Source organism: Mus musculus, chromosome 9, assembly GCF_000001635.26.
Source record: "Mus musculus strain C57BL/6J chromosome 9, GRCm38.p6 C57BL/6J".
In the NCBI taxonomy this organism is placed as follows: Eukaryota; Metazoa; Chordata; class Mammalia; order Rodentia; family Muridae; genus Mus; species Mus musculus.
In genome coordinates, this window is record NC_000075.6 from 114,638,338 (window position 1) to 114,663,692 (window position 25,355).

Below are 25,355 nucleotides of genomic sequence, written 5' to 3' on the forward strand. Positions count from 1 at the left end.
CGTCTAGACCCGGGCAGGCAATTGGCACCCTTCTTGCATCCCACACCAACAGGATCACCCCTTCACTTTATTCAGATCTGTGCTCAATACTATCCCAGCAGGAGCTGGATCAGCAGGGGCTCGGTGGGTAAAGATACTTGCGCCCTGATGATTGGATTTGATCCTTGAAAGCCAAGACATGCAAATCACCTTGGTGCTCAGTGATTAAAAGCACACACTGCTCTTCAGAGGGCCTGAGTTTGATTCCCAGCACCCACAACTACCTGTAACTCCAGCTCTGCGTGACCCAACTCCTCGGACAGCATCTTCAGGCATTTGTCCTCACGTGCATACACCCAAAGTTAAAAATAACTTTAAAAAAGGAATCACCTCACAATAGATTTTCTCTGATCACCTAGCTAAAATTCTATGGCAGTGGGTATAATGGCACACAACTTTAATTTAGCACTCAGGAGGCTTTATGTCTAGTGAGTTTGAGAATAGCCTGGTCTATATAGCGAGCTCCAGGACAGCCAAGGCTACATACATAGTGAGACCCTGCCTCAATCAATCAATCAATCAATCAACCAATCAATTCCGCCCCACTCTCTAAACATTACTTTCTTCAAAGAAATATAGCAGACTTTCCAGGTAATAAATGGGCTCTCATAATTCCCTAATGGGAAAAATTCCTGATGGAGTACCACAGAAAACCACAGAAATTAAGAACTTTATCTTGGGACTGGAGAGATAACTCAGCGGTTAAGAGCACTGACTACACTTCCGTAGGTCCTGAGTTCAAAATCCCAGCAACCACATGGTGGCTCACAACCATCCTTAATGAGATCTGATGCCCTCTTCTGGGGTGTCTGAAAAACAGCTACAGTGTACATACATATAATGAATAAATAAATAAATAACTTAAAAAAAAAAAGAACTTAATCTTGGGGCTGGAAAGGTGATGGCTCAGCGGTTAACAGCACTCGCTGCTCTTGCCGAGGACCAAGACTGGGTTCCCAGCACCCACAAGTGGTGGCCCACAACTGTGTAACTCCAGCTCCAGTAGACGCAATGTCCTCTTCTAGTCTCGGCAGGCACCTGCACTCACACACATAATTAAGACTTTTAAAAAGGAATCTCGAGGAGCTCGGGAAAAATCAGATGAGGAACAAGGTAAGTGAGAGCAGGCAGGAGACACAGTGAAACGTCACGCCTCTTTAGACAGTTTTCAGAATGACTCCACTGGACACGCTGACCAGAGGGAACTTTTTCAGTGGCTGAGCCTGGGGGGGCCTTACGGCAACCGTGCGTGCTCGGATAGACTTTCCCTTAAAGCGTCTGGACAGCGGCGTGACAAATTCAAGCTTCCTGCGCCAGAATTAACTTGGAGAGCAAGGCAAATGCAGTGCAATCAAGATGGGGTGCAGTAGAATCAAGATGTGTCACAGCAGAAAATCCACTGGACTCACAGTAGAGACAGCTGAGAAGAGTGAAGGGCACAAGTACCCAAGCGAAGTCAAGTGGCCCTCGGGTCCCCCACGCGGGCCCTGCCGTCCCCGCGCGCAGTGTGTCAGCCCCTGGGTCGCGGCGCGGGCGCCTCACCTGCAGGCTTGTCTGCAGCCATCTTCCCGCCTCGGCTCGAGTTCCTCCCTGTAGGTGGCGTGGCCCCGACTCCCGCCGCCGGGCTGGTGGTGAGTCCTACCGGCGGGGGACAACTCTTCAGCTCAAGCCCGCTCCAGTCGCCTCGGCTAAGGTCCTGGGCGGGCCACGGGCTGAGGAAGTGACGAAGTTACTGCTCGTCGTCTAGCAACAGCGCCAACACATCCGCCGGTGCAGGGCTGTTTTCCCCGCCATCCACAGCTTCCGTCCCGTAGCGGCCAAGGGAGACGCTACTTCCGGGGCGGGGCCAGCTGGGCGTGGGAATTAGGGCTGGCCTCGGCCCCGGAAGCGCGTCCTTCTGCAAACCCGGAAGTACACTAGTGTAGGTCCTGAGTGAAACACAGAAGGGGAAGGACTTTTTGTTCCGCATTTCAGCAAAATGGCAGGCACCACACCTGAGGTTTATGTGCTAAGCTCTGAGTCTCATAGGGGCTGTTTTTCCATAACAATGAGGATGAGAGAAGTGTTGTTAGAGGAGGCCACCTCCCCCAGAAAAAAGGCTTTTTTTTTTTTCAAAGTTTCAGAGCTGTTTTGTTATTTGTAGCCAAGTTGAAAAAGCCATTCAGACTGCATTATGCATGCGGTTTCTCTGATTGCGAGTCATGCAACCATTAACTTACTATGGTAGGTCGGTCTAAGACAAAAGCTTGATGCATCACGATTACTAAGCACAATGATTTAGATTCAAGTTCAAATCCTCTGCAAAAACAATACCCACTCTTCAACTACCCAGCTCCCAACTATCTCATCTCTAGCCCATATCGTGACAAATTTTTGTTTGTTTGTTTGTTTAATTTTTTGAGACAGAATCTCACTATGTATCCCTATCTGGCAGTCTTTGTGGCAAAGGCTTTAACCCTGAACTGGTTCTGGTTTTGCTCAATGACCATAGCCTTGGGTTCCAGAAGCACCTACTCCATTCTTCCTTTCCCTTCTAGAGAACAAACAGCATTTATAATAACAGAGGTTCATTTCACGGAGAGAAACAGACATTAAAAGCATTTGTGTTAGACTTTTTGCTTCTGTGATAAATACCCTAGAGGAGAATTTAAATGAGGAAGGATGGATTTTTTGCCTCGTGTATCAGAGTTTTCAGTCCCAGGTCACTTGGTTCCATTGTTTTTGGACCATTAGTGAAGCAGTGCATTGTGCCAGGGCACAAGTGACAGAGTAAAGTTGTTGCCTTCCTGGTGCTAGAAGCAGAGGAAGCTGGGAGAAGAAATAGTCTCCAAGGGCACATGCAACTGAGATACTTAGCCCCACTGGGCCGCACCTCCTTAATTTCCATTACTTCCTAATGATGCACCAAATTACGAATCTGCAAGTGGATGAATCCAAGGATAGCTCCAAACTGTTGGAATCCTATTATCACTCTCAAGGACTGGGGGCCGGGCCTCCTATATGCAGGCTTTTGAGGGAGAGGAACTTCATATATAAATGACAACAGCACTGAATTGTAAAGTGACCCAAATGGTGCTTTGATGGGAGCATAGTTAAGTATGTAAATAAATAAATCACATGGAGCTATTTATTTGGTTTACATTTTTCTATTTTCTGTGTAGCTTACCTTAGAGATCTGCCTGTTTCTGCCTCCCGAGTGTTGGATTAAAGGCTGCACCATCACACCAGGTACTCCTCATAAGACTTTGAAATTTTTATTTTTATTTTAAAAAATAAGCCAATTACCAGCAGAATAGATCAGAGGGTAAATGCCTGCCACTAAGCCTGATGACCTGAATTTGATTTGCAGAAGTTAAATGGTAGTAGGAAAGAAATGGCTTCCACAGGATTCAATAGATTTCAAAATCAGATTTCTATTCTAAGGCCAATCAGGGATATAAGCAAGATCAGACTCTGCCTGAAGAAAAAAGTCATGAAATATTTTATTAAAATATTTACAGTGGTTCCTGGTTTTAAAGCTAGTCCTTTGCTGGTGTAAATCTTGAGCAAAAAATTTAGAGGTCAGATGTACACATGCATAATATTCCAGCCTCAGCTGGTAGAGGCAGGAGAATTTTGAATTTGAGAGCAAACTAGACTGGAAACAAGATCTTATCTCAAGTTTAATTTAATTTTATTTATTTATTATTTTTTAAAGATTTATTTATTTATTATTTTTTAAAGATTTATTTATTTATTATATATTAAGTACGCTGTCGCTTTCTTCAGACACACCAGAAGAGGGCATCGGATCCCATTACAGATGGTTGTGAGCCACCATGTGGTTGCTGGGAATTGAACTGGGAAACTCTGAAAGAGCAGTCAGTGCTCTTACCCGCTGAGCCATCTCTCCAGTCCCAGTTATTGTTAATCTTACAGTTTAAAGACATTGCTATGGAAATCATTCTTGAGCATCTACAGAGCTAAGGGCCATTTGTTAAGATACAAACAATGGAGAGGATTTTAGCTGTATGACAACATCATCATTAAAATTTTATTGTAGGGATGGCAAGATGCCTCCGAGGGTAAGAGCACTGACTGCTCTTCCGAAGGTCCTGAGTTCAAATCCCAGCAACCACATGGTCGCTCAAAACCATCTGTAATGAGATCTGATGCCTCTTTCTGGTGTGTCTGAAGACAGCTACAGTGTACTTATATATAATAAATAAATAAAACTTTAAAAATAAATTTAAGGCTGGGTGTGGTGGTGCACGCCTTTAATCTCAGCACTCCGGAGGCAGAGGCAGGCGGATTTCTGAGTTCAAGGCCAGCCTGGTCTACAAAGTGAGTTCCAGGACAGCCAGGGCTACACAGAGAAACCCTGTCTCGAAAAACCAATAAACAAACAAACAAACAAACATAAATGTAAAAAAGAGAGTGAGAGAGGGAGGGAGGGAAGGAGGAAGAGAAAGGGAAGGGGAGGGAAGGGAAGGAAAGGGAAGGGAAGGGAAGGGAAGGGAAGGGAAGGGAAGGGAAGGGAATGAAAGGAAAAAGAAAAAAACATATAAGGCTTGGGGAAATGGCTTATTTACCATCAAGCCTGATGACCCGAGTTGAGTCCCTGGCATCCACATTGTAGAAGGAGAGGACTCATGAAAATTGTTCTCTAACCTTCACAAGTGCAATGTGACATGGGTACATGTGGCATGTACATGTACATGCAATGTGGCATGTACACATGTTCTCTCTCTCTCTCTCTCTTTCTCTCTCTCTCTCTCTCTCTCAAAATCTATATATAAACTAGCAGAATGTTTGGTGTTATGTGTCTTTAATCCCAGTATTTGGAAAGTAGTGGTCCAGAGGATCAATATGACTTCCAGAAAAGCCTAGGTGAAGAGTGACACCCTGTCTCGGAAGACCCAAGGCGTCACACGCTTCTCATGACAGTACTTGGAAGGAAGGCAGAGAAGCCGGAGGACCAGACATCTAAAGACAACCATGGCTACATAGCCAGCTCAGGGCCAGCTTGGTAAGATATGTGAAACCCTGTGACAAACAACAGCAATGAAAACAAAAAGTCAAACAAGGGGGGGGGTGTATAGAGCAGGGACTGGATAGATGGCTGAGTGGCCACTGGTGCCTGCTTCTCTTTCAGAGAACGTGAGTCCAGTTCTCAGTACCCAGGTCAAGTAACTAGCTTGTAACTAGTTCCAGCAGATCCCATTTCATTTTCTGGCCTCCATGGGCACCTCTACTCACTGACATTATCACTTGTGCACAAAGAAAGAGAGAGAAAAGACAATCAAACAGGCTGCCTCCACTTTCCAAGTTCCGGCGCTACAGGCGTGCACCACTCTACCTGGTATATGTGGTGTTGGGATCGAATCCAGGCCTTCACGCACGTTGGGCAAGCATCCCACCAATAAAGCTATATCATCAGCCACAGTGTATTTAGCCTTGTAACTCATCTCTTTCACATACTGTGCAGGGATGTCAGTGAAGGATTCTGGTTGAAGAAAAGGCAGATGCAAGTGCCTTTTAGATGAATTAAACATGATTTTCCTCATCTAGTTAGTCATCTTTCCGGAACACCCTCCCTCTTGCTTTTCCCCAGTTTCCTTTGGAGAGTCCCAGTTTATGAAATAGCTGTCCATTCTCCATAGTGACCTTCTTCAAGTCTCTTATGTCTCTATGACTTCTGAGACTCTGCAAGTTAAAGGATGAGGGTAAGCAAAGATGTTAAATGTCCCTGAACTGTTGGTGTGAGCTGTGACTTTTCCTGAACCTTTCATGCCAAGAAGAGAGTGTTTATGGCCTCTACCATAGAGACCATTCATTGGCAACTATATTGACAAATGTCAATGCCTGGCTCCCAGAGAGGAAAAGCCAGGCTGGATAAATTACACCATTGGGTAAATCATGCAGATTCCCCGCCTACCCAAAGGAGACAGAAAGGAATGTGCAGTCAGAAACAACAAGAACAAAACAGACAAACCAAATGGATCACCAGTATTCTTTGGAAGGCAGAGAGATGCAAAGCTTCAGAACTGATAAAAATCCAGTTATGGGTATGTGAGCTTTGTGATGGGGGAGCGGTACTAGACTAATGTATTGGCTACTTCTCTTTCTGTGTCAAACAGCTGATAAAGAACTTGAGAGAGGAGGGGTGTAGTTTGTTGTAGTGGGAAGATCTTGGCTGCAGGTGTCTCCATAGCTTTAGTAGGAAGCTGCTGGCTTACATCTTTATGGATTGAGAAGCAAAGAGAAGGGAATTGGAGCGCTCAGCTGGAGTTCTACTTAAAAACCAAAACCAAAACCAAACCAAAACAAAACAGGGACTGGAGATATGGCTCAGCGGTTAAGAGCACCGACTGCTCTTCTGAAGGTCCTGAGTTCAAATCCCAGCAACCACATGGTGGCTCACAACCATCCATAACAAGATCTGACTCTCTCTTCTGGAGTGTCTGAAGACAGCTGTAGTGTACTTACATATAATAAATAAATAAATCTTTAAAAACAAAACAAAAAAACAACTGCATGTGGCTGGAGAGATAGCTCAGAGGTCTTCCAGAGGACTGGGGTTCTATTCCCTCACTCAAATGGTAGCCCACAACTGTCTGTAACTCCAGTCCCAGGGGGTCTGATGCTCTCTTCTGAACTCCATAGGCCCCAGACATGCACAGTGCGCATGGTGCACAAATAAAATATTCATACACATTTTTTTAAAAAGTGTGTGTTCATGCATGTGTGTGTATATGTATGTGTGTATGTGTGTGTATATATAAGCATGTGTGTATGTGTGTGTGCATGTGTGTATGTGTATGTGTGTGTGTGTGTGTGTGTGTGTATGTGTGTGTGTGTATAGGTTAGAAAACTACTTTTGGGAGTCAATTTTCTCCTGCCACCATGTGGCTTCCAGGGTTGAACTCAGATTGCTGGACTTGGTGACAAGTACCTTTACCTATTGAGTCCTTTCAGAAACTCCTGATAGTTTCATACAGATGTGTCAGTATACTCTTTAAAAATGTATTTAGAGCCGGGCAGTGGTGGTGCATGCCTTTAATCCCAGCACTTGGGAGACAGAGGGAGGCGGATTTCTGAGTTCGAGGCCAGCCTGGTCTACAGAGTGAGTTCCAGGACAGCCAGGGCTACAGAGAAGCCCTGTCTCAAAAAACAACAAACAAATAAACAAACAAAGTGTTTAGAAGTGGGATCTCACTGAATATCTCTGGCTGCCCTTGGAACTCAATGTGTAGACCAGGCTGGCTTGAACTCACAGAAATCCACCTGCCTCTTGTGTTCCTGGATTACAGGCATCACCACTATGCAGGGTCTCTGTGTGAATACTCTTTCCTTCCTGCTAGTTATTCGGTCTGGGAGCCCAGGCCACAGAATGGTACACTGGCTGATTTTATATCAACTCAACACAAGCTAGAGCAACGGTTCTCAATGTGTGGGTTGAGACACCCTTAGACACCTGACCATCAGACATCCTGCTCATCAGATATTTACACTACCATTTATAACAGTAGCAAAGTTACAGTTATGGAGTAGCCATGAATAAGTAGCATGTCACCACCACGTGGGGATCCATAAAAGGTCAAAGCATTAAGAAGGTTGAAAAACGGGCTGGTGAGATGGCTCAGTGGGTTAGAGCACCCGGCTGCTCTTCCGAAGGTCCAGAGTTCAAATCCCAGCAACCACATGGTGTCTCACAACCATCTGTAACAAGATCTGACTCCCTCTTCTGGAGTGTCTGAAGACAGCTACAGTGTACTTACATATAATAAATAAATAAATCTTTAAACAAACAAAAAAAAAAAGAACGTTGAAAAACACTGAGCTAGAATTATCAGAGAGAGCAGAGCCTCAATTGAGAAAATGCCTTGATAAGATCTCACTGTAAAGACATTTTCTTAATGATCAATTTATTAAGGAGAGGGACCAGCCCATTATGGACGGTACCATCCCTGGACTGGCAGTCCTGGGTTCTATAAGAAAGCAGGCTGAGCCGGGCAGTGGTGGCGCACGCCTTTAATCCCAGCGCTTGGGAGGCAGAGACAGGTGGATTTCTGAGTTCGAGGCCAGCCTGGTCTACAGAGTGAGTTCCAGGACAGCCAGGGCTACACAGAGAAACCCTGTCTTGTAAACCACGCCCCACCCCTCCCCACCCCCCCAAAAAGAAAGAAAGCAGGCTGCGTAAATCACCAGGAGCAAGCCAGTAAGCAGCATCCCTCCATGGCTCTGCATCAGCTCCTGCCTCCAGGGTCCTGCCCTGCTTGAGCTCCTGTCCTGACTTCCTTTGGTGATGATCAGCAAGATGGAAATGTGGGCTGATTAAAGCCTTCCCTCCCTGACTTACTTTCTTGGCCATGCTTCCTTGCTTCTATTGTTGCAGCGATAGAATTCCTAACGGAGACAGATGGCACCACCCACATTCAGCCTGGATCTTCCCTCCTCAGTTCACCCTCTCTGGAAACTCCCTCACAAACACACCCAGAGATGTGTCTCCTAGAAGACGCCGAATCATTGTTAAAGTTGTAGCGAGAAGCAACAATCACAGCTTAGCAGAAAGAGGCTACCTTAGGCCTTCAGGAAACTTGACTTCCCGCCTCCTTCTCGGTTCCTGCAGGAGCCTGGGTGTGTGCTCAGACTGGTAATCTACTACTAGGAGTTACACAACACAGTAGGACTTTGGAGCACCATTCCCCCACCCTAAGCAGAAAAGTCTTTATCTATTCCCCTTCCTGATCAGGCAAACAGCCTGGCCCAAAACTTTGGCCCAGAACCGGAATCCTGGGCTAGTCTCCGTGTCCTAGGATTTGGGAGACCAACCACAAACTTGTCAGACCAAGGAGCTAGAGAAATGGCTAAGTGGTTAGAGCATTTCTTGCCCTTGCAGAGGACCTAGGTTTGGCTGCCGGCAACCACATGGTGGTTCATAACCTTTGTAACTCCAGTTCCAGAGGATCAGATAAGTCCTTTCAGCTTCCGTAGGCATCTGGCATGCACATGGTGCGCAGACATGCATCCAGACAAAACACCCATACACATAAAGTAAAATAAAATAATACAATATTTTAAAAATGCATTTAAAAATTTTTTATTTATTTAACATGTTCTCTGTTGCATATACACCTGCATACCAGAAGAGGGCATCAGATTCCCTTATGCATGGGTGCTGGGAATTTAACTCAGGACCCCTGGACGAGGCCAATACTCTTTTTTTGTTTGTTTGTTTTCAGGTTTATTGAAAATATGGCATAACAGATTAAACAGCTCCACGTGGAGTTTTGAAATTCATGCCAACCGTAGGCTGAGTGACCTGAAGGTTAGAGAGACTGCCCAAGTCCGGAAGCGTCAGCATCTCCTTGGTGTCGGGATCCACCTCAATGATCTCCTGATCTAGGGCTGAGACCTCAGGGACGTAATTATCTCTCCTCTCTCTCTCGTCTTCCTGCAACGTGATAGAGCTGCCTCTCACAGGACCTCTCTGAATCCGCTTCGTCAGATGTGTGACGTAGCCGGCTATCTTGTTCCCAAGCTTCTTGCTGGGGATAATGGCGATCTCCTCGCACACACGCTTGTTGGTGTGGAAGTCATTACCCAGGTGCGTGTAGGTACTTCTCGATGATGACCCGGGCCGTCTTCTTCACAGTCTTGGTGCGAACGTGGCCCATGTTGGCCGGTCTCGGTACGAGGCCAATACTCTTAATTGCTGAGCTATCTTACCAGTCCCTGAAAAATGAATTTTATGAGAAAGCTCTTCAGATCATCTCAGGTTCCTAGCTATAAGCCCCCCAGGGGTCAAGCCTGAGTGATGTCGCACCTTACCCTCCATGAACTATGTCCACAGATGATGTTGTCATCTGTGTCCCAGAACCTCAAATTCTGACCTCAGAGATGTTCTTCCCCTCCCAGGCTGTCTCTACACTTACCTCCTGTGTGACTGCAGCACATGCCTTAAACGGTGGCATCACTTTTAGACTGTGTGACTTTGCTTACACATTTCTAACAGAAACAAAACAAAACAAAACAAAAACAAACAAACAAACAAAAAACCCGGGCTGGTGAGATGGCTCAGTGGGTAAGAGCACCCGACTGCTCTTCCGAAGGTCCGGAGTTCAAATCCCAGCAACCATATGGTGGCTCACAACCATCTGTAACAAGATCTGACGCCCTTTTATGGAGTGTTTGAAGACAGCTACAGTGTACTTACATATAATAAATAAATAAATCTTTAAAAAAAAAAAAAAAAAACCCTGAATTTATGATTGACCACTAGAGGGCACCATCTCACAGACTACATTCAGAGTGTGCATTTTGAGACAGCCTGGAGAGTGTTCGCGCTTTTTATGTTTGTTTGTTTGTTGGTTTGTTTGTTTTTGTTTTTTTCGAGACAGGGTTTCTCTGTGTAGCCCTGGCTGTCCTGGAACTCACTTTGTAGACCAGGCTGGCCACGAACTCAGAAATCCGCCTGCCTCTGCCTCCCGAGTGCTGGGATTAAAGGCGTGGGCCACCAATAACTTCCCCAAGGGTTTCAACTTTCAATATTGTGGATCCTGTTCCAACATGAATGTAAAAAGTCTTGATCGAGGCTGCCATGGTGGCCTGTAATTCCAGCACTTAGGAGATAGATGAAAGTGGAATGCTGTGAGTTTGAGGCCAGGCTGGTCTGCACTGTGATTTCCAATACAGCTATGCAGAGTGTGATCTTGTCTCAAAACAAAACAACAACAACAAACAACAAAAAAGCAAGCAAGTGAACAAACAAATAAACCCAGAAATAAGCTGGGGCAGTCATAGTGCACGCCTTTAATATCAGCACTCAGGAGACAGAGACAGATAGGTCTCTGGGTTCGAGGCCAGCCTGGTCTCCAAAATGAATTCCAGGACAGTCAAGGCTATACAGAGAAACCCTGTCTTGAACCCCACCCCACCCCCAGCCAAATCAAGTTCTTATGGTCTTGAATATATAATATATACATATATATTACTTATAATATATATATTTACAAATATTGGCCATAAGATAAGCAACAGGTCTTTAAAAAAAATGTTTGCCAGGAAGAATTTAAAAAGCCAAGTCCGCCTTCTCCTGGCTGCTCCCTCTGTCACTAAATGCAGGCTGTGTCTAGCCAGGGGAACAAACACAATTGTTCAGTCTAATTATTTCTATTGTTTATGGGGCTGAGTCAGAGTGGGGAGGTCTGACTAATGAAGAGGTTAAACCATATTTTCTCCTTCCCACTCAAATGCAGATCGGAATAAATAGCTTGGGTTGGGCCAAACCCAGCTTTGCAGAGGTACACTCATGTTTTAGATCCTTTCTTTGTCCCATTCGTTGGCTTCCCTTTGCTGCGTGAGCCCCGACAGTGGTGGTTGTGCTGGGCAAGCTTTGATGTTGTTTTTGTTTGCTTTTTCTGTTTGGTTTTTGTCAACTTGACATGAGCTGGAGTCGTCTAGGAGGACGGGAGGCTGTTGGGGAAACTGCCTCCATCCGATTGGCTTACAGCAAGGCTGCGGTCATTTCTTGGTGTGGGAAAGCCCAGCCTGAGCCCATTGTGAGTGGTGATATTCTTGGGCATGTGTCCTGGGCAGTATAAAAACAAAGCGAGGCTCACCGGGCAGTGGTGGTGCACACCTTTATACCCAGCACTAGGGAGGAAGAGACGGTTTGATCTTTGCTCATTGTAGGCTATCTGGGTCTACAGAGTGAGTTCCAGGACAGCCAGGGCTACCCAGAAGAACCCTATCTCTGAAAACAAAACAACAACAATAGCAAAAAGCAGGCTGATCTAGCAACGGGGAGGAAGGCAGTAAAAAGTATTCCCCCAGATGAACTATAAGATGGAACAAACCCTTTCTTCAATCACAAGTTCATCACATCACTAGACATCTAAGGTGAGGTGTTCCAGTAAGGTGGTCTGGGAGTCATTTTGAAAAAGCGAGTGATCCTGCCGTTTTGATTTCTGTCATGGCGGCTGCGCTTTTAGCTCTGCAACCCTGTCTTAGTTAGGGTTTCTGTTACTGCAGTGAAACACCATACCCAATAAGTAACTTGAGGAGGAAAAGGTTTTATTTGGCTCACACTTCCACATCACTGTTCATCATCAAAAGAAGTCAGGGCAGGAGCCTGGAGGCAGGAGCTGATGTAGGGGCTCTGGAGGGGCACTGCTTACTGGCTTGATCCCCATGGCTTGCTCAGCCCGCTGTCTTAGAGAACCCAGAACACCAGTCCAAGGATGGCACTACTTACCATCAATCACTACATAAGAAAATGCCCTACAGTCGGATCTTTTTTTTTTGGTTTTTCGAGACAGGGTTTCTCTGTATAGCCCTGGCTGTCCTGGAACTCACTTTGTAGACCAGGCTGGCCTCGAACTCAGAGATCCACCTGCCTCTGCCTCCCGAGTGCTGGGATTAAAGGCGTGCGCCACCACTCCCGGCTACAGTCGGATCTTATGGAGGCATTTTTAAACTGAGGTTCCTTCCTTTCAGATAGCTCTAGCCGGTGTCAAGTTGACTTAAAACTAGCCTGTATACCCCCTAACTGAAGTTTCCTGAACCTCAGTCTCTCCTCTGGAAAGTAGGGCAGTGGTGATATTCAGCTCATTGTTATGTAGGTGTAATGGGGCAAGAGATGCGTTGTGATGTGGGTTCGGTTACCTGTAAAAACCTGCAGCATCTACTGCTAAGCTCGGCAGGTTTGAGCTGTCGTAATTGGGGCGGGGCTACGGAGGAGGGACTACATCTGCAGGAGGAAGTGGCATACCCGAAAAGCATGGATGCTGCTTGTTCTCTCAGAGGTCAGTATCTCTCAGTGACGTAAACCCTAAACCGGCACAGCAGCGAACCGACTCCTGAATACGGAGAGACACATGCAGTGCTGGCCTTAGGTGGAGAAAACTCCCGGTGCGATGAACAGCGGTGAACTCAGAGACTCAGAGAATCTCTTAAATCTGCTTAAAATGAAGAGAATAAGCTATGGGTGAGGTCCTATCCCTAAACAGTCTGTGACATCACTCTCTCTAAATCTCAGCGAACTTTGCAGAAGAGGGCGCAGAAAGTGTGTAAGAGCTAGGAGACAGAGTGAAGGATTATGGGATGCTATTCCTTGGAGTCGTACACCTGCGGCCATCATTACCTCGCTAAAACTGTAGTTACTGCCCCAAGGCCCACACAAGACCTGCATGTGAGACTTTACCCTTTGCTTCTGAACTATATTGACTATGGGTAGATTCAGGAGGCGGGGGAGTCACTGCCATTAATGGTCCTAGGCCCCAAAGCTATGGTTACACACATGGCCCTTGTTAATCTTGGTGGTTAGAAAATGAAACAAATAGATATGAATGTGTGAGAGAGAATTTTGAAGAAGGCTTGTCAAGGGTGACAGGGAGGTGGGTGGTAGGAAGTGAGAGTGGTTGTCAGTGTGCAAGGCATACATACTTGAAAGTGTGTGTTTGTGTATGTTTGTGTGTGTGTGTGTGTGTGTATGTGTGTGTGTTTTCAGCCCAAGCTGGGCTAGGAAAAATAGCTCAGTTGAAGTGCTTACCATGCAAACAAGAGGCTGGACCTTGATTGATTAGCATGTTAAGAGCAATCCATGCAATGAATCCCACTCAAGTTAGAGTTCCAGGTAGTTGTGAGCCAACCTACAGGGCTGATAGAAATGGGACTCTGGTCCTCTGGAGAGAGCAGTACGCTCTTAACCAGAGACATCTCTCCAGCCTCCTGGCTGTCCTGTGCTCTGTAGATCAGGCTGGCCTGGAACTCACAGAGATCCAGTTGCTTCTGCTTCCTGGATGCGGGGATTAAAGGCTTGTGCCACCACTTCAGGTTGATTGTGTGTGTGTGTGTGTATCTGTGTGTGTGTATGTGTGTGAGTACATGTGTATGTGCTACAGATTGGAAGTCATAGGACAACTTTCAGGAGTTGTGTTTTTTTTTTTTTTTTTTTTTACTTTGACCTTGTTTTCTGAGGCAGGGTCACTCTGGTCTCTGCCACATTACTTACTCCAGGGGAGCTGGCAGATTTTGAGAAATGTAAGTTTTTCCTATAACACATTCATGGAGAAGGAAGACAATCTTTTGACCCTGAGTTAGGCAAAAATTTCTCAAACCTAGGTATCATGGTGTACAACTAGCAGCCCCGCACTCAGGGTGTGGAAGCAGGAAGATTGAGAATTCCAAGTCACCATTGACTGCATAGTGAGTTTAAGGCCAGCCAAAGCTATGTGAACCCTGTGCTCATGGTAGGCACTGTTGATGTGCTAGAGAGTTTCATGGCAATGTAACCCAAGCAAAAGTCATGAGAGGAGGGAACCTCAGTTTAAAAAGTGCCTCTAAAAGGCTGGGCTGTAGGACTCGTTTGTAATTAGTAGTAAGTGATTGATTGGGGAGGGCCAAGTCCATTGTGAGTGATTCCACCCCTGGGCTGGAGGTGATAATAAGAAGAAAGCAGGAAGAGTAAGATAGAGGAAGCAAGCCAGAAAGCAGCACTCCTCCATGGCCTCTGCATTAGCTCCTGCATCCAGGTTCCTGCCCTATTTGAGCTGCTGTCCTGTCTTCTTTTGATGATACATTCCAATACAGAAGTGTAACCCAAATAAGCCCTTTGGTCATCAAATTGCTTTGGTCCTGGTGTTTCATCACAGCAATAGTCACACTAAGACAGTTGGGAACAATACACTCGTCAATGACTGCTGGCTTGTGGCCCTGAGCTCACTAAACTGAGGCTAGCTTTGAACAAGTGCTCCCTTGCCTTTACTTTCTCAGAGATGGAATTAGAGGCATGTGTCACCATGCCTAGTTATATATGGTACTAAGGTGTGGAGAGCCGTGCCGCGAGCAATCGCGTGCGTGCTGTGAGCAATCACCATTATAAGATGGTGCTGGCTTCCACTGCGCCTAACTAGTAAACAAGCCTTATGCGCAAGTGCAAGAGTGAACTCACGCCTAGTCACTGCCCATCTCGCGGGCATAGTAATGGGGTGATGGGCGAGCAACGAATCAGGAGCTGTCACGCCACATCAGGTGCTGAAACGTCATGCTGCGGGCTATATAAGCAGCACCATTTTCCCGGTTCGGGGTCTTCCCTCCTGATAAGTAAGCAATAAAAGCTTTGCCGCAGAAGATTCCGGTTGTCCTGAGTGTGTTCTTGCCGGCGGGGACAAAAGCTTGGGATACTAAGGATCAAACCCAGTTCTCAATCTCTTTCTCCCTCTCCCTCTCCCTCTCCCTCTCCCTCTCCCTCTCCCTCCCCCCTCCCCCTCACCCTCTTTGCCCCTCTTTTCGTTTGGTTTCTGGTTGTATTCCTGGCTGTCCTGGAACTCACTATGTAGAGCAGGCTGGCTTCGAACTTGCAGATATCCACCTGCGTCTGCCTCTAGAATGTGGGTATTAAAAGGTGAATGTCACCATGCTCAGATCCCTTTTGGGCTTTGTGAGACAGAATCTCAAGTAGTCTAGGTTGGCCTTGAACTCCTTATCCTCCGCAAGACTGTTGGGGTTACAGGTATAGGCTACCACACTCGCCGAGTCTTAGAACTTCTATTTGAAAGCATGCCTCTCACCAACAATAGAAGTGGCATCAAGTAGGGCCACCTTGGTGGCTCACGACCATGTGTAACTCTAGTTTGAGGGAATCTGATGCCTTCTCTTGGTACCCATGTGCAGGAGTACATGCATGCATGCATGCAGACACACAGACATATACATAAATAGAATTATGAGCTTATATGTGTGAGGTGGGGGAGGTTGTGTACAAACCTACAGTGACTGCCAAGCTCAGAGAAGGGGCTTGTTCAGCTCCACTGGAACTGGAGTTACAGGCAACTGTGAGCCTCCTGAATGCGTTCCCCAACCTGAATTTGGATCTTGTAAAAGAGGAGTATATGCTTTATTTTTTAAAAAGATTTATTTATTTATTTATCTATATATTTATTTATTTAATGTATATGAGTTCACTGTAGCTGTGCAGATGGTTGTGAGCCATCATGTGGTTGCTGGAATTTGAATTTTAGGATCTCTGCTCCCTTCAGCCCCGCTCGCTCCGGCCCAAAGATTTATTTATAATTATATGTAAGTGCACTGTAGCTGTCTTCAGACACACCAGAAGAGGGCAACAGATCCCATTACAGATGGTTGTGAGCCACCATGTGGTTGCTGGGAATTGAACTCAGGATCTCGGGAAGAGCAGTCAGTGCTCTCAACCACTGAGCCATCCATCCAGTCCAGAATATATACTCTTAATCACTAAGTCATCTCTCCAACCCCCAAATAAATCTCTCTCTCTTTTTAAATTTTTAAAGTGGCATTTTAGGTGTCTCCAAACACTCTTGATATTGGTTCCTCTATAGTCTTCCTCTTTGCCAATACATCATTTATCATCTATGTGTTTCTGCATTATAAAGGCTTGACCTTGTTTTTAAGATGAAAAAGATCAAACAACTCCTTCAATGTTTAAATGCTAAAAAGAAGAATTTTTCCCCCTTTTTTTTTTTTGCCAAAACTACACTGATCAGTAAAATAGCTCAGAAATTTTCATGCAAATAAAAACAAAAAGTATTGTTGCCAGGCAACAAATAAAAGGAGAGCATTATTTTTATGCTTTTAGGGAGGTATACCATTTCGCTCTACAGTTTCCATGGAGAATCCCAATTATCAGGATTAATCAAACACTACAACACTGAAATTTTATGCGAAGGGACTTGCGTTAGTAAGCAATTACCAACGCTAAGGGGAAAAGAGGAGGAGTTTTTAGATAAAAAACTCCAAGGTGGGCATGGTAGCCCAGTAAGGACTGTGAGCCACTGAGCCGTTTCTCCAGGGAACTGTGTTCTTGTGGACAGATGGCTGTGCAGGGGGTGTGTGGAGGACAAAAGGGGTCGATTTCGTTGTGCTAACCTGGGAGAGCTTACCAAGGCTGTTTGTTCAGAGTTGTGCTGGCATCCAGAGACGTTCTCTCTCTCCTAGGATGGAAAAGCATACTTATCACACCAGCATCTGCAAGGCAGAAGGAAAAGAGAAGAGAGAGAATTGCAGCGTGGCATTTTTGGGTTTCCTGGTCTGCTTTAGAGAGGAGGACCAGAAAATTCTGCAGGAACACTCAGAGGCGTCGAGCTCTTGCTCTTCCAGAGGGCCTGAGCTCAGTTCCCAGCACTGAGCATTGTGGGCAGCTCATGTGCTCCTGTAACCCCAGCTCCAGGGGATCTGATGCCCTCTTCTGGCCACCTTGGGTATCTGAACACATGTGGCATGAACACAGAGATACGTACAGAGACACATTAAAAAAAATTCTTAAAAAAAGAGCCAGGCAGTGGTGGTACATGTCTTTAATCCCAGCACTCAGGATGCAGAGGCAGGTGGATCTCTGTGAGTTCAAACAAGCCTGGTCTACACAGAGAAACCCTGTCTCAAAAATCAAGGGAAAATAAGAAAGAAGGCAGGCATGCAGGCAGGCAGGAAGGAAGGAAGGAAGAATACATATTCAATATTATCAGCCCTGGCTCCCATCCATCTTCATCCTGGCTACCGAGGTGATGTGCTTAATATATGCTTAAGTGAACGTTTAATTTATCAAGTTTAGAAGTTGTTTATAGGGGGCTGGAGAGATGGCTCAGTGGTTAAGAGCACCGACTGCTCTTCTGGAGGTCCTGAGTTCAAATCCCAGCAGTCACATGGTGGCTCACAACCATCCACAACAAGATCTGACACCCTCTTCAGAGTGTCTGAAGACAGCTACAGTGTACTTACATATAATAAATAAATAAATCTTTAAAAAGAAAAGGTTGTTTGTAGGCTTAGAAGTCAGGCAGCTTCAAGGTAAGTGTGTAAAATAAAGCCCTCACCCGATAATGTGTTAGTGAAATTTAATACAGCTGTAAGTGTATAAAAACCGATGATTTTAGCTGGGGTGCTTTTTGCTGCCCCTCCCCCACTGGCAACGTCTGTTGTACTTGGTAAGCTTGATTACTTACTTACCTGAGGGTATTTATAATCCCCATGGACATGTCTGCGATGGATTTTCCAGACTGGGCTAACTGAGATGGGAAGACTCACCCTGTATGTGGAACTCCCTGGGCTGGGGTGCTTGGATGAATAAGAAGGAGAAAGCCAGCTGAGCATCAGCATCCCTCCTTTCTGCTTCCTGACTGTAGACGCCACGTGACCAGCTGCCTCATGCTCCCCTGGTCCCTAATCCCTCTTGGTCATGATGTACTGTATCTTCAAACTGTGAGCCACAATGAACGCTTCTTTCTTTAAGCAGCGTTCCTCCGTTTGTTTGTTTATTTCAGCAATGAGAAAAGTGACAAACACGTCTGGAGACATTCTCTGTTGTCACAACTGTGCAGGTAGAATTTATGTAGGGGTGGTGCCAGCTGGCTTATAAAACACAGGCCATGCAACTTGATTTCTTTGACAACACAAATTATCCAACCTAAAACATAGGTGGTGCTGAAACAGAACTTCTGGGCTGAAGACCTAGAGAGATGTACAGGTTTAAAAAAAAAAAGGAAGCTCTAAGATTAAAACCATTGCAGCAGCAACTTCCCTTCACTGCAGCGATCAGATAGGCTATCCCTTTGCGGGGCTTGGGCAGTAGCTTGGGAAGAGCAGAAACTTAGAACAGAGAGGAGAAACATTTGTTCAGGGCAAAGTAGGAGAGAGAAGCATCCTGGATTGTCCTTCGTGCAACTTGCCAAACTCCTACCCCATTGGCTGAACTCCTCAGACCCATAATTAAAGTCCAGGAAGCCTGGCTTACAGTAGCCCTGTAAAACGTAATATGAGCCCAGAAGGGCAAAAGCAGGGGATGTGTTTGACAGCAGACAAGCAAATACCTATCATTTCCATCCTGGAAGATGAAGAACAAAATGAATCCAGGGCTGGGCTAGTGATATAGCTTAGGGAGTAAAATCACTTGCTGAGCAAGTCTGACAACCCAAATTTCATCTCCAGAACCCATCTAAGGTGCTGGGGTGACAGAGGTCTGCTCCGGCTAGGGAACGGGCTAAAGCGGAACACTGTGACAGCTAAGGACTAACTGTGGAGAGCTCTTGGTGCCACTTCAAGGATATTGGCAAGAATATTTACATTGGGTTAAGATAAGGAAGTAGGCTCAGGCAAGAATTTGACTTTGGGCTAGGACAAGGCTCAAGATGAATACAGCTGAGGAATGTGGTTTTTGTATTGTGATTGTCTTGTTAAGTCCCTGAATACAGTAATTATGGGACCTTTCTATAAGCTTTGTTTGTTCCTTGACTACTTTTTTTAATGACTTGGAAATGGTCTTATTCTTTGTATGTACCTAGAATGATATAAAAGCAGACTGGAAAAAAATTAAACCCGCTTCAGTACTGGCTGAAGTCATACTGTAATGTTCTCTAATTGTCTTTTTTTTCTTCTCTCTTTAATCCTCACTCCCTCCCTTGAGACCCTGTTGACTGAGTGAGTTGGCTTGGTTAACTAATGACCCTTGGCCTTATATTACTATTTGTGCTTTAATAAGCACTGGTTTCTTTTCTTTCTTGATTCAAGGACCTCTCGCTGGCCAGGTGAGAGACTTGGAATTCATTAACCCTTTTAAATCAGAAAGAAAAATAGGAATCCATTAACTCTTTGTGAATCGGAGATGAAAAAGGAAAAGAACTAAAGTCTTTTACACAGCAGGCAATATGCACAGACAGATAGACAGACAGATACACACACACATACACACACTTTGGTCAGGCCCAACCACCTGTCTCATCAACTCCACAAGTGCTAATGCATAATGACACACACACACCTGTGTTTACATGTGCATAGACACATTTGGTGAATGGAGCAAAAGCTCCCTTGAGCAATTCCCAGTGAGCAACTGCCAACAAGGAAAAAACTCACTCATTTTGGATGAAAAAGAAGCTCCAACCTGGAGAAGAAGCGGGAGAGATGGCTCAGCGGTTAAGAGCACTGACTGCTCTTCCAGAGGTCCTTATTCAATTCCCAGCATCCACATGGTGGCTCACAACCATCCGTAACGAGATCTGAAGCTCCAACGTTTATTACTCAGAAAAAGAAAGAGCTTCCACCTTTTTATTGCTGAAGAAACCCCTCCTTATTATAGTTCTTGGTTCTTATAGTTTCTCAGGAGAACTGATCACACGGTGTTCTAAGAATCTTTACATTCCGTACGTTTACAGCAAGTTCAAGACACTAATTCAAGTCATGAATTGATAAGGAGTCACAGCATCAATGTTTACATGTGCCTTCATTAAGACTAGTACCTAACTAAGCATTCATTATCTGTTACTAGCTCCGTAAGTTCATTAAAAGTTTAAAACAATAGTTCTTATGTCATAAGTTAGCATTGTTTTTACCAAGAAACAAATCATCTGTCTTGTATCTCATTAGTTTTGAAGCTTTGTATAGATAAACCAGTCAAGACGAGCAGTGGTGGCGCACACCTTTAACCCCAGCACTCGGGAGTCAGAGGCAGGCGAATTTCTGAGTCCGAGGCCAGCCTGGTCTACAGAGTGAGAAACCTAGTACAGTTAGTCTGTGCTCTGTGCATCTTCTAGTACAACTCAGCCTGGTCTCCTTAGTAAGTTCCAGGACAACCAGGGCTATACAGTGAGATCCTATGTGAAACAAAACAAAACCAACCAAACAACCCAGAAACCACCACACCCAACTGTGACTTACAGAAAGAAGAGTTTGCTTGGCTCCACAGCTCTGGAAGGACGAGCTCCTCGTGGTGGGGAGGCCCAGCGGTAAGTAGCAGAGATGGTGGCAGCAGAATCAGCAGAATCGGGAAGCTGAGAATTCATCTCAACCACAGAAAGCAGTGTGAACTGGAAAAGCCTGCACCCAGGGGTGTATTTCCTCTCGTATGGCTTTACGTCCCCATAGCCTTGGAAGTAGCACCATCAACTGGGGACCAAGTACTCTAATGCCTATGCCTAGAGGGCACATTTTCATCTAAAATGCAGAAGGAGCTCTGGGGATCCCTCCCAGGCTCTGTATGCTGTCTTATGTGTGGGAGAATTACTGGAGCCTTATTTTCTGATCTAGCAGGAACATCCTATGTAGCTTCAGGGATATTATGGTTTAAATAGGTTTGGTCCTCACATACTCATGTGTTCAAACTCTTGGCCCATGGGAAGTAGCACTATTAGGAGGTGTGGCCTTATAAGAATAGGTGTGGCCTTGTTGGAGGAAGTGTTTCACTGTGTAGGTGGGCTTTGAGATCTCCTAGGCTTAAGTACAGCCCAGTGTGGAATTTTAGTTTCCTGGCTGCCTGCAGAAGACAGACTCCTTTTGGCTGACTTCAGATTAAGATGTTGAACTCTCAGCTCCTTCTCCAGCCCCATGCCTATCTGCACACAGCCACCCTTCCTGCCGTAATGATAACAGACCTGAACCTCTGAAACTGTAAGCCAGCCCCAATTAAATGTTTGCCTTTGTAAGAGTTGCCTTGGTCACGGTATCTCTTCACAGCAATAGAACCCTAACCAAGACAGATATTTAACCCCAAAGGGCACAACTACCTAAGTTACAGCTTCCTTTGGCTGCATCCTATATAACTCCTTGCCTACCCAGCATGACTTAAAGTTGAATGAGTCATAAATTAAGTGGCTATTTAAGGTGTCTTGTCTGCAAAGTAGAAACACGTCGGGTAGGTGACAAACTCCGGTCTTACGAATTGTGGTGAAGAAGCACCTACTTGGACAGCTCTCTTTGTCCCTGTGAGGAGGGGACACAGCCTCTCCAGTCTCTGTGGAGGACTGTGAGGAATCCTGTGTGGCACACTCAGTCAGTGTTTTTTCTTAGAAAGACTATGTCTGGCTGAAGCTCAAAATACACATCTCCACCTGACCCGCCTCTTAGCTGGTTTTGCTTTATTCTCCTCTCCCCTCCCCCTTCCCCTCCTCCTGCCCCTCTTTCTTTTTTGAGACAAAGTATCCGGTAGCCCAGGCTGTGGTTTTGAGAACGATATTGAACTCCTGCGCCTCCTTGCTTCTCCCTCTCGAGTGTTGGGATCGCAGGCATGAGCCAGCCACCTTGCCAGTGTCTGTGGTGCTGGCATCAAGCACAAGTATGGCTCGCCCAGCAGAGCCACAGCCGGCTCTCCTTTCTTCCATGTTCCCACAACCTTCCTGAATATGGACAGTTTGACTACACAAAGACAGCTAGCTGTATTTCCTAACAAAGATATTTTCTTGAAGGAAAGCCTTTCTTCTGAGTGAAAGGCTATTTCTCCCAAAACTGTTCAGGGACAAACTGGATCAGAAGGATAGAAAAGGCGCTCAGCAGAAAAACTAAAACAGGCACGCGTGCTTCCAGAGGATCTAAAGGCAAGTCTGTGGCCTGCGTTGCCAGGCAACTGTCTCTCTGAGGATGCTGTCTGTCAGTTTGATTTTTTACGGAATAGTCAGGTGTCTGAATTCCTGACAAAAGATGTCCTAGGATAACGAGAAACTCATCTTTATGACCACAGCAAAGCAGGAAGCACTCTTGCTAGGTATCCTAGTGTGTGCTTCTCTGATGAAGCCCAGTGGTGAAATCGTGTCCAAAAGCAAGGAGAAGAGAGTGTGTTTCATCTTATAACTCCCAGGTCACAATCCATCACTGGAGAAGTCAGGGCAGGAACTCAAGACTTGGGGCTGAAGCAGAGGCCACACAGGACTGCTGCCTACTGGTTTGCTCAGCTATGGTTTTTTGTTTGTTTTGTTTTGTTTTGTTTTGTTTTGTTTTGTTTTGTTTTAACATAGCCCAGGCCTACCTGCGTAGGGACGGCACTCCCCCCACCCAGCGTGGGCTGAGCCTTCCTATATCAAGGAAGAGATGCCAGAAGACACAGCCAGAGGCTGCTCCTTGGAGATGATTGATGGTTTCTCAGTTGAGGGTCGCTCTTCTCAGGCTGTATGAAGCTGACAGCTATGGCACTGGGGCACACACGTGCCTCTCACACACATTTTAAAATTCTATTTATTTACTTGTGTGTGGGGGAGGAGACATGTGCTGGTCAGAAATGGCGGTCAAATGTGGGAATCTGTCGTTCCCCAGGGTCAGGATCATGCTGATTATCAGACTTCTCCACTGAGCCATTGAGAGGGCCCCTGCTGGTGTTTGTAGAAGCAAGGGAAGCGAACCATGCAGCGGTGAGAAGGAGAGCCTGATGCAATTTTACTCCATCAACCTGGATGGAAACTCTGGGGAATCTGGTGCCAGGGTGTTTGTTGCCAGCATATTTAAACCCAGTATAATTTTGGCAAAAAAGTCCCCTGGTGTAATACAATCCTGGTGCACAGGGAAGCATAATTACCTCAAAACTCAATTCAGGGTTTATGTCATTTATCCCAAGAAAATGGGTTCTAGTGATTGATGACAACCTGTACTAGCTTAGGGCCTAAGGAAGGGTCTATCCTGGTCTCAGTCACACAGCTAGCACGGAGGTCATCTGGGCTATTAGCCACCCTTGGTCCTGGTTGTGGAAGCTTGGGGAGCCCTTGGCTCTAAGGGTCATTTAGATTCCTAGCCACCTTTAGTCCTGGTTGTAGGAGCTTGATATGGTCTGGCCCGACGGATAACACAGATCACCAGGCTGTTAATTGCCTCCAATTTCCAGCCCTCTGAAATCCATTCCCTTGAGAGGACAATCCTGTATGCTTAGCATCCTGGTTTTTTGTTTTTGTTTTTATCTGGAGATGTGTGGGTGCAAGGGCCTTCATGCTGCTCTTCTAACACGCCATCCTGAAAAGGTCACTCAAGGAAGCCCTTCCAAAACGTTAGCTGACAAGCAGCCGGGCAGCTGCCTCACACCTGGGCGGGACTAGGCAATGCTAAATATTAACACGTAAGAAGATTAGCACAGATTGCGAGAGGATTCTCACTGGGTTAAAGGCCATCTGCTTACAAATCTCTTTAGGGATGGAGAGCCTCTGTCCGTGAGGAAGTGGGAGCTATAAGGTAGGGGGCCTGGAGGAAGAGCTGCTCTTTCTGTGAGAGGGGCTGATTTCAGCTTCTGTGGAGAGCTCTGAAAGATGAAGCTGAATTCGGTTTTCCGGGGTCAGAATCAAAGAAACTAAAAAAATAAAAAATAATATATATTTTTTTTTAAATGTAGAATCAGATTTCCAATATAGGACTTGAAGAAAACATTTTATTATTTTCTTTTCTTGTGTGTGTATGTATTGTATATACAAGTGTGAGAGAGGCTCTGTGACCGTGTGCACATTAGGAGTCCAGCAGAGGATGTCAGGGGTCCTGCTCTGCACTCTACCACACTTAGCCTTATTCCCAGAGACAGGGGACCTGTCTTGACTGGACACTAGAAAGCCTCTGTTGATCCGCCTGGTTCCCGTCACCCCCATAGGGCAGGAGTCGCAGGCAAGCACAACCACACTGAACCTTTAAAAAACAAAACATAACAAAACAAAACCAAGAAACATTTTATGTGCATGGTTACTTTGCCTATGCATATATCTGTGCACCGCGTTCGAGCTATGCTCATCTGACACCGGAAGTAGATGTCAGATGCCCTGAGCCTAAGTAACAGATGATTGTGAGCCACCATGCGGGTGCTGGAAATCAAACCTGGGTTCTTTGTTAGAATGGTCAGTGCTCTTAACTGCTGCGCCAGCTACCTCTACAGCCCCCACCATGCTGGGCTTTTTATATGTTGCTTAGATCCAAACGTGGGTCTTCAAGTTTCAGCAACCAGCACTCTTGTCTACTGAGCTGTCTGCCCAGCCCCAGAACTCCTTTTGCTGTTGTTGTTGTTGCTGTTTGTTTTGAGTAAGCTGGCCTCATATTCACTATGTAGCCGAGGGTGACCTTGAACTTCTGATTTTTCTGTTTCCACCATCCATTTCCTAAGTGCTGGGATTGTAGGTGTGTACTACCTCCCTCCCACCCCTCTCATAACAGCTCTCCTACCTGAGACAGACGGGGTGCTGTTTGTGTGGGCAGGACTTATTCAACCAGCCCTTGCTTTATTCAGGGAAGGTTGGCAGCCAGTTCTCATGTTGTATCTTCCCTGATGGGCTCCTTGCTTCCTTCCCAGTGTGACTTTATTGCAGGTCCATCCCAAGATGTGATGTAGTCTGCCTCCTGTACATCTTAAATCCATGATTTTTGAGACTTACTTTGGCCCACTGAATGGGACAGAAGCTATGTCTTTCAAAATCTTGAGCCTTGTTCTCTTTCTTTTTTCTTTAGATCGAAGTCATGATTGTTTGTTATTCCTAAAAGGCTTATTTTTGTCTGGACTCGCTTAGAAGTTGAAGCTCTCAGCATGTTCTGCCTCCGTCCCTTGGCAACCTGTTCCTATAGAGCCTCGTTTTCTTGAG

At 45.7% G+C, this 25,355-nt stretch overlaps 1 protein-coding gene and 1 pseudogene across 7 annotated transcripts in view; both read right to left on the reverse strand.

The window, feature by feature from the left end:
- Positions 1–1,883, reverse strand: part of Cnot10 (CCR4-NOT transcription complex, subunit 10) — a 54,347-nt gene extending 52,464 nt beyond the window's left edge. For 3 of the 7 annotated variants that reach the window (XR_003948060.1, XR_003948061.1, XR_003948062.1), the window contains exon 1: positions 1,582–1,883. Coding sequence is in view for 4 of the 7 variants with exons in the window: in NM_153585.5 (NP_705813.2) it covers positions 1,582–1,603 (22 nt within the window). In the remaining 3 variants the exon portion in view is untranslated. The remainder of the gene's footprint in view (positions 1–1,581) is intronic. The other 4 variants (XM_030244727.1, XM_006512399.3, XM_017313699.1 and 1 more) reach the window with 2 other exon arrangements.
- A 7,369-nt stretch (positions 1,884–9,252) lies between these two features.
- Gm7780 lies at positions 9,253–20,952 on the reverse strand (annotated as a pseudogene).
- Positions 20,953–25,355: the final 4,403 nt, after the last annotated feature.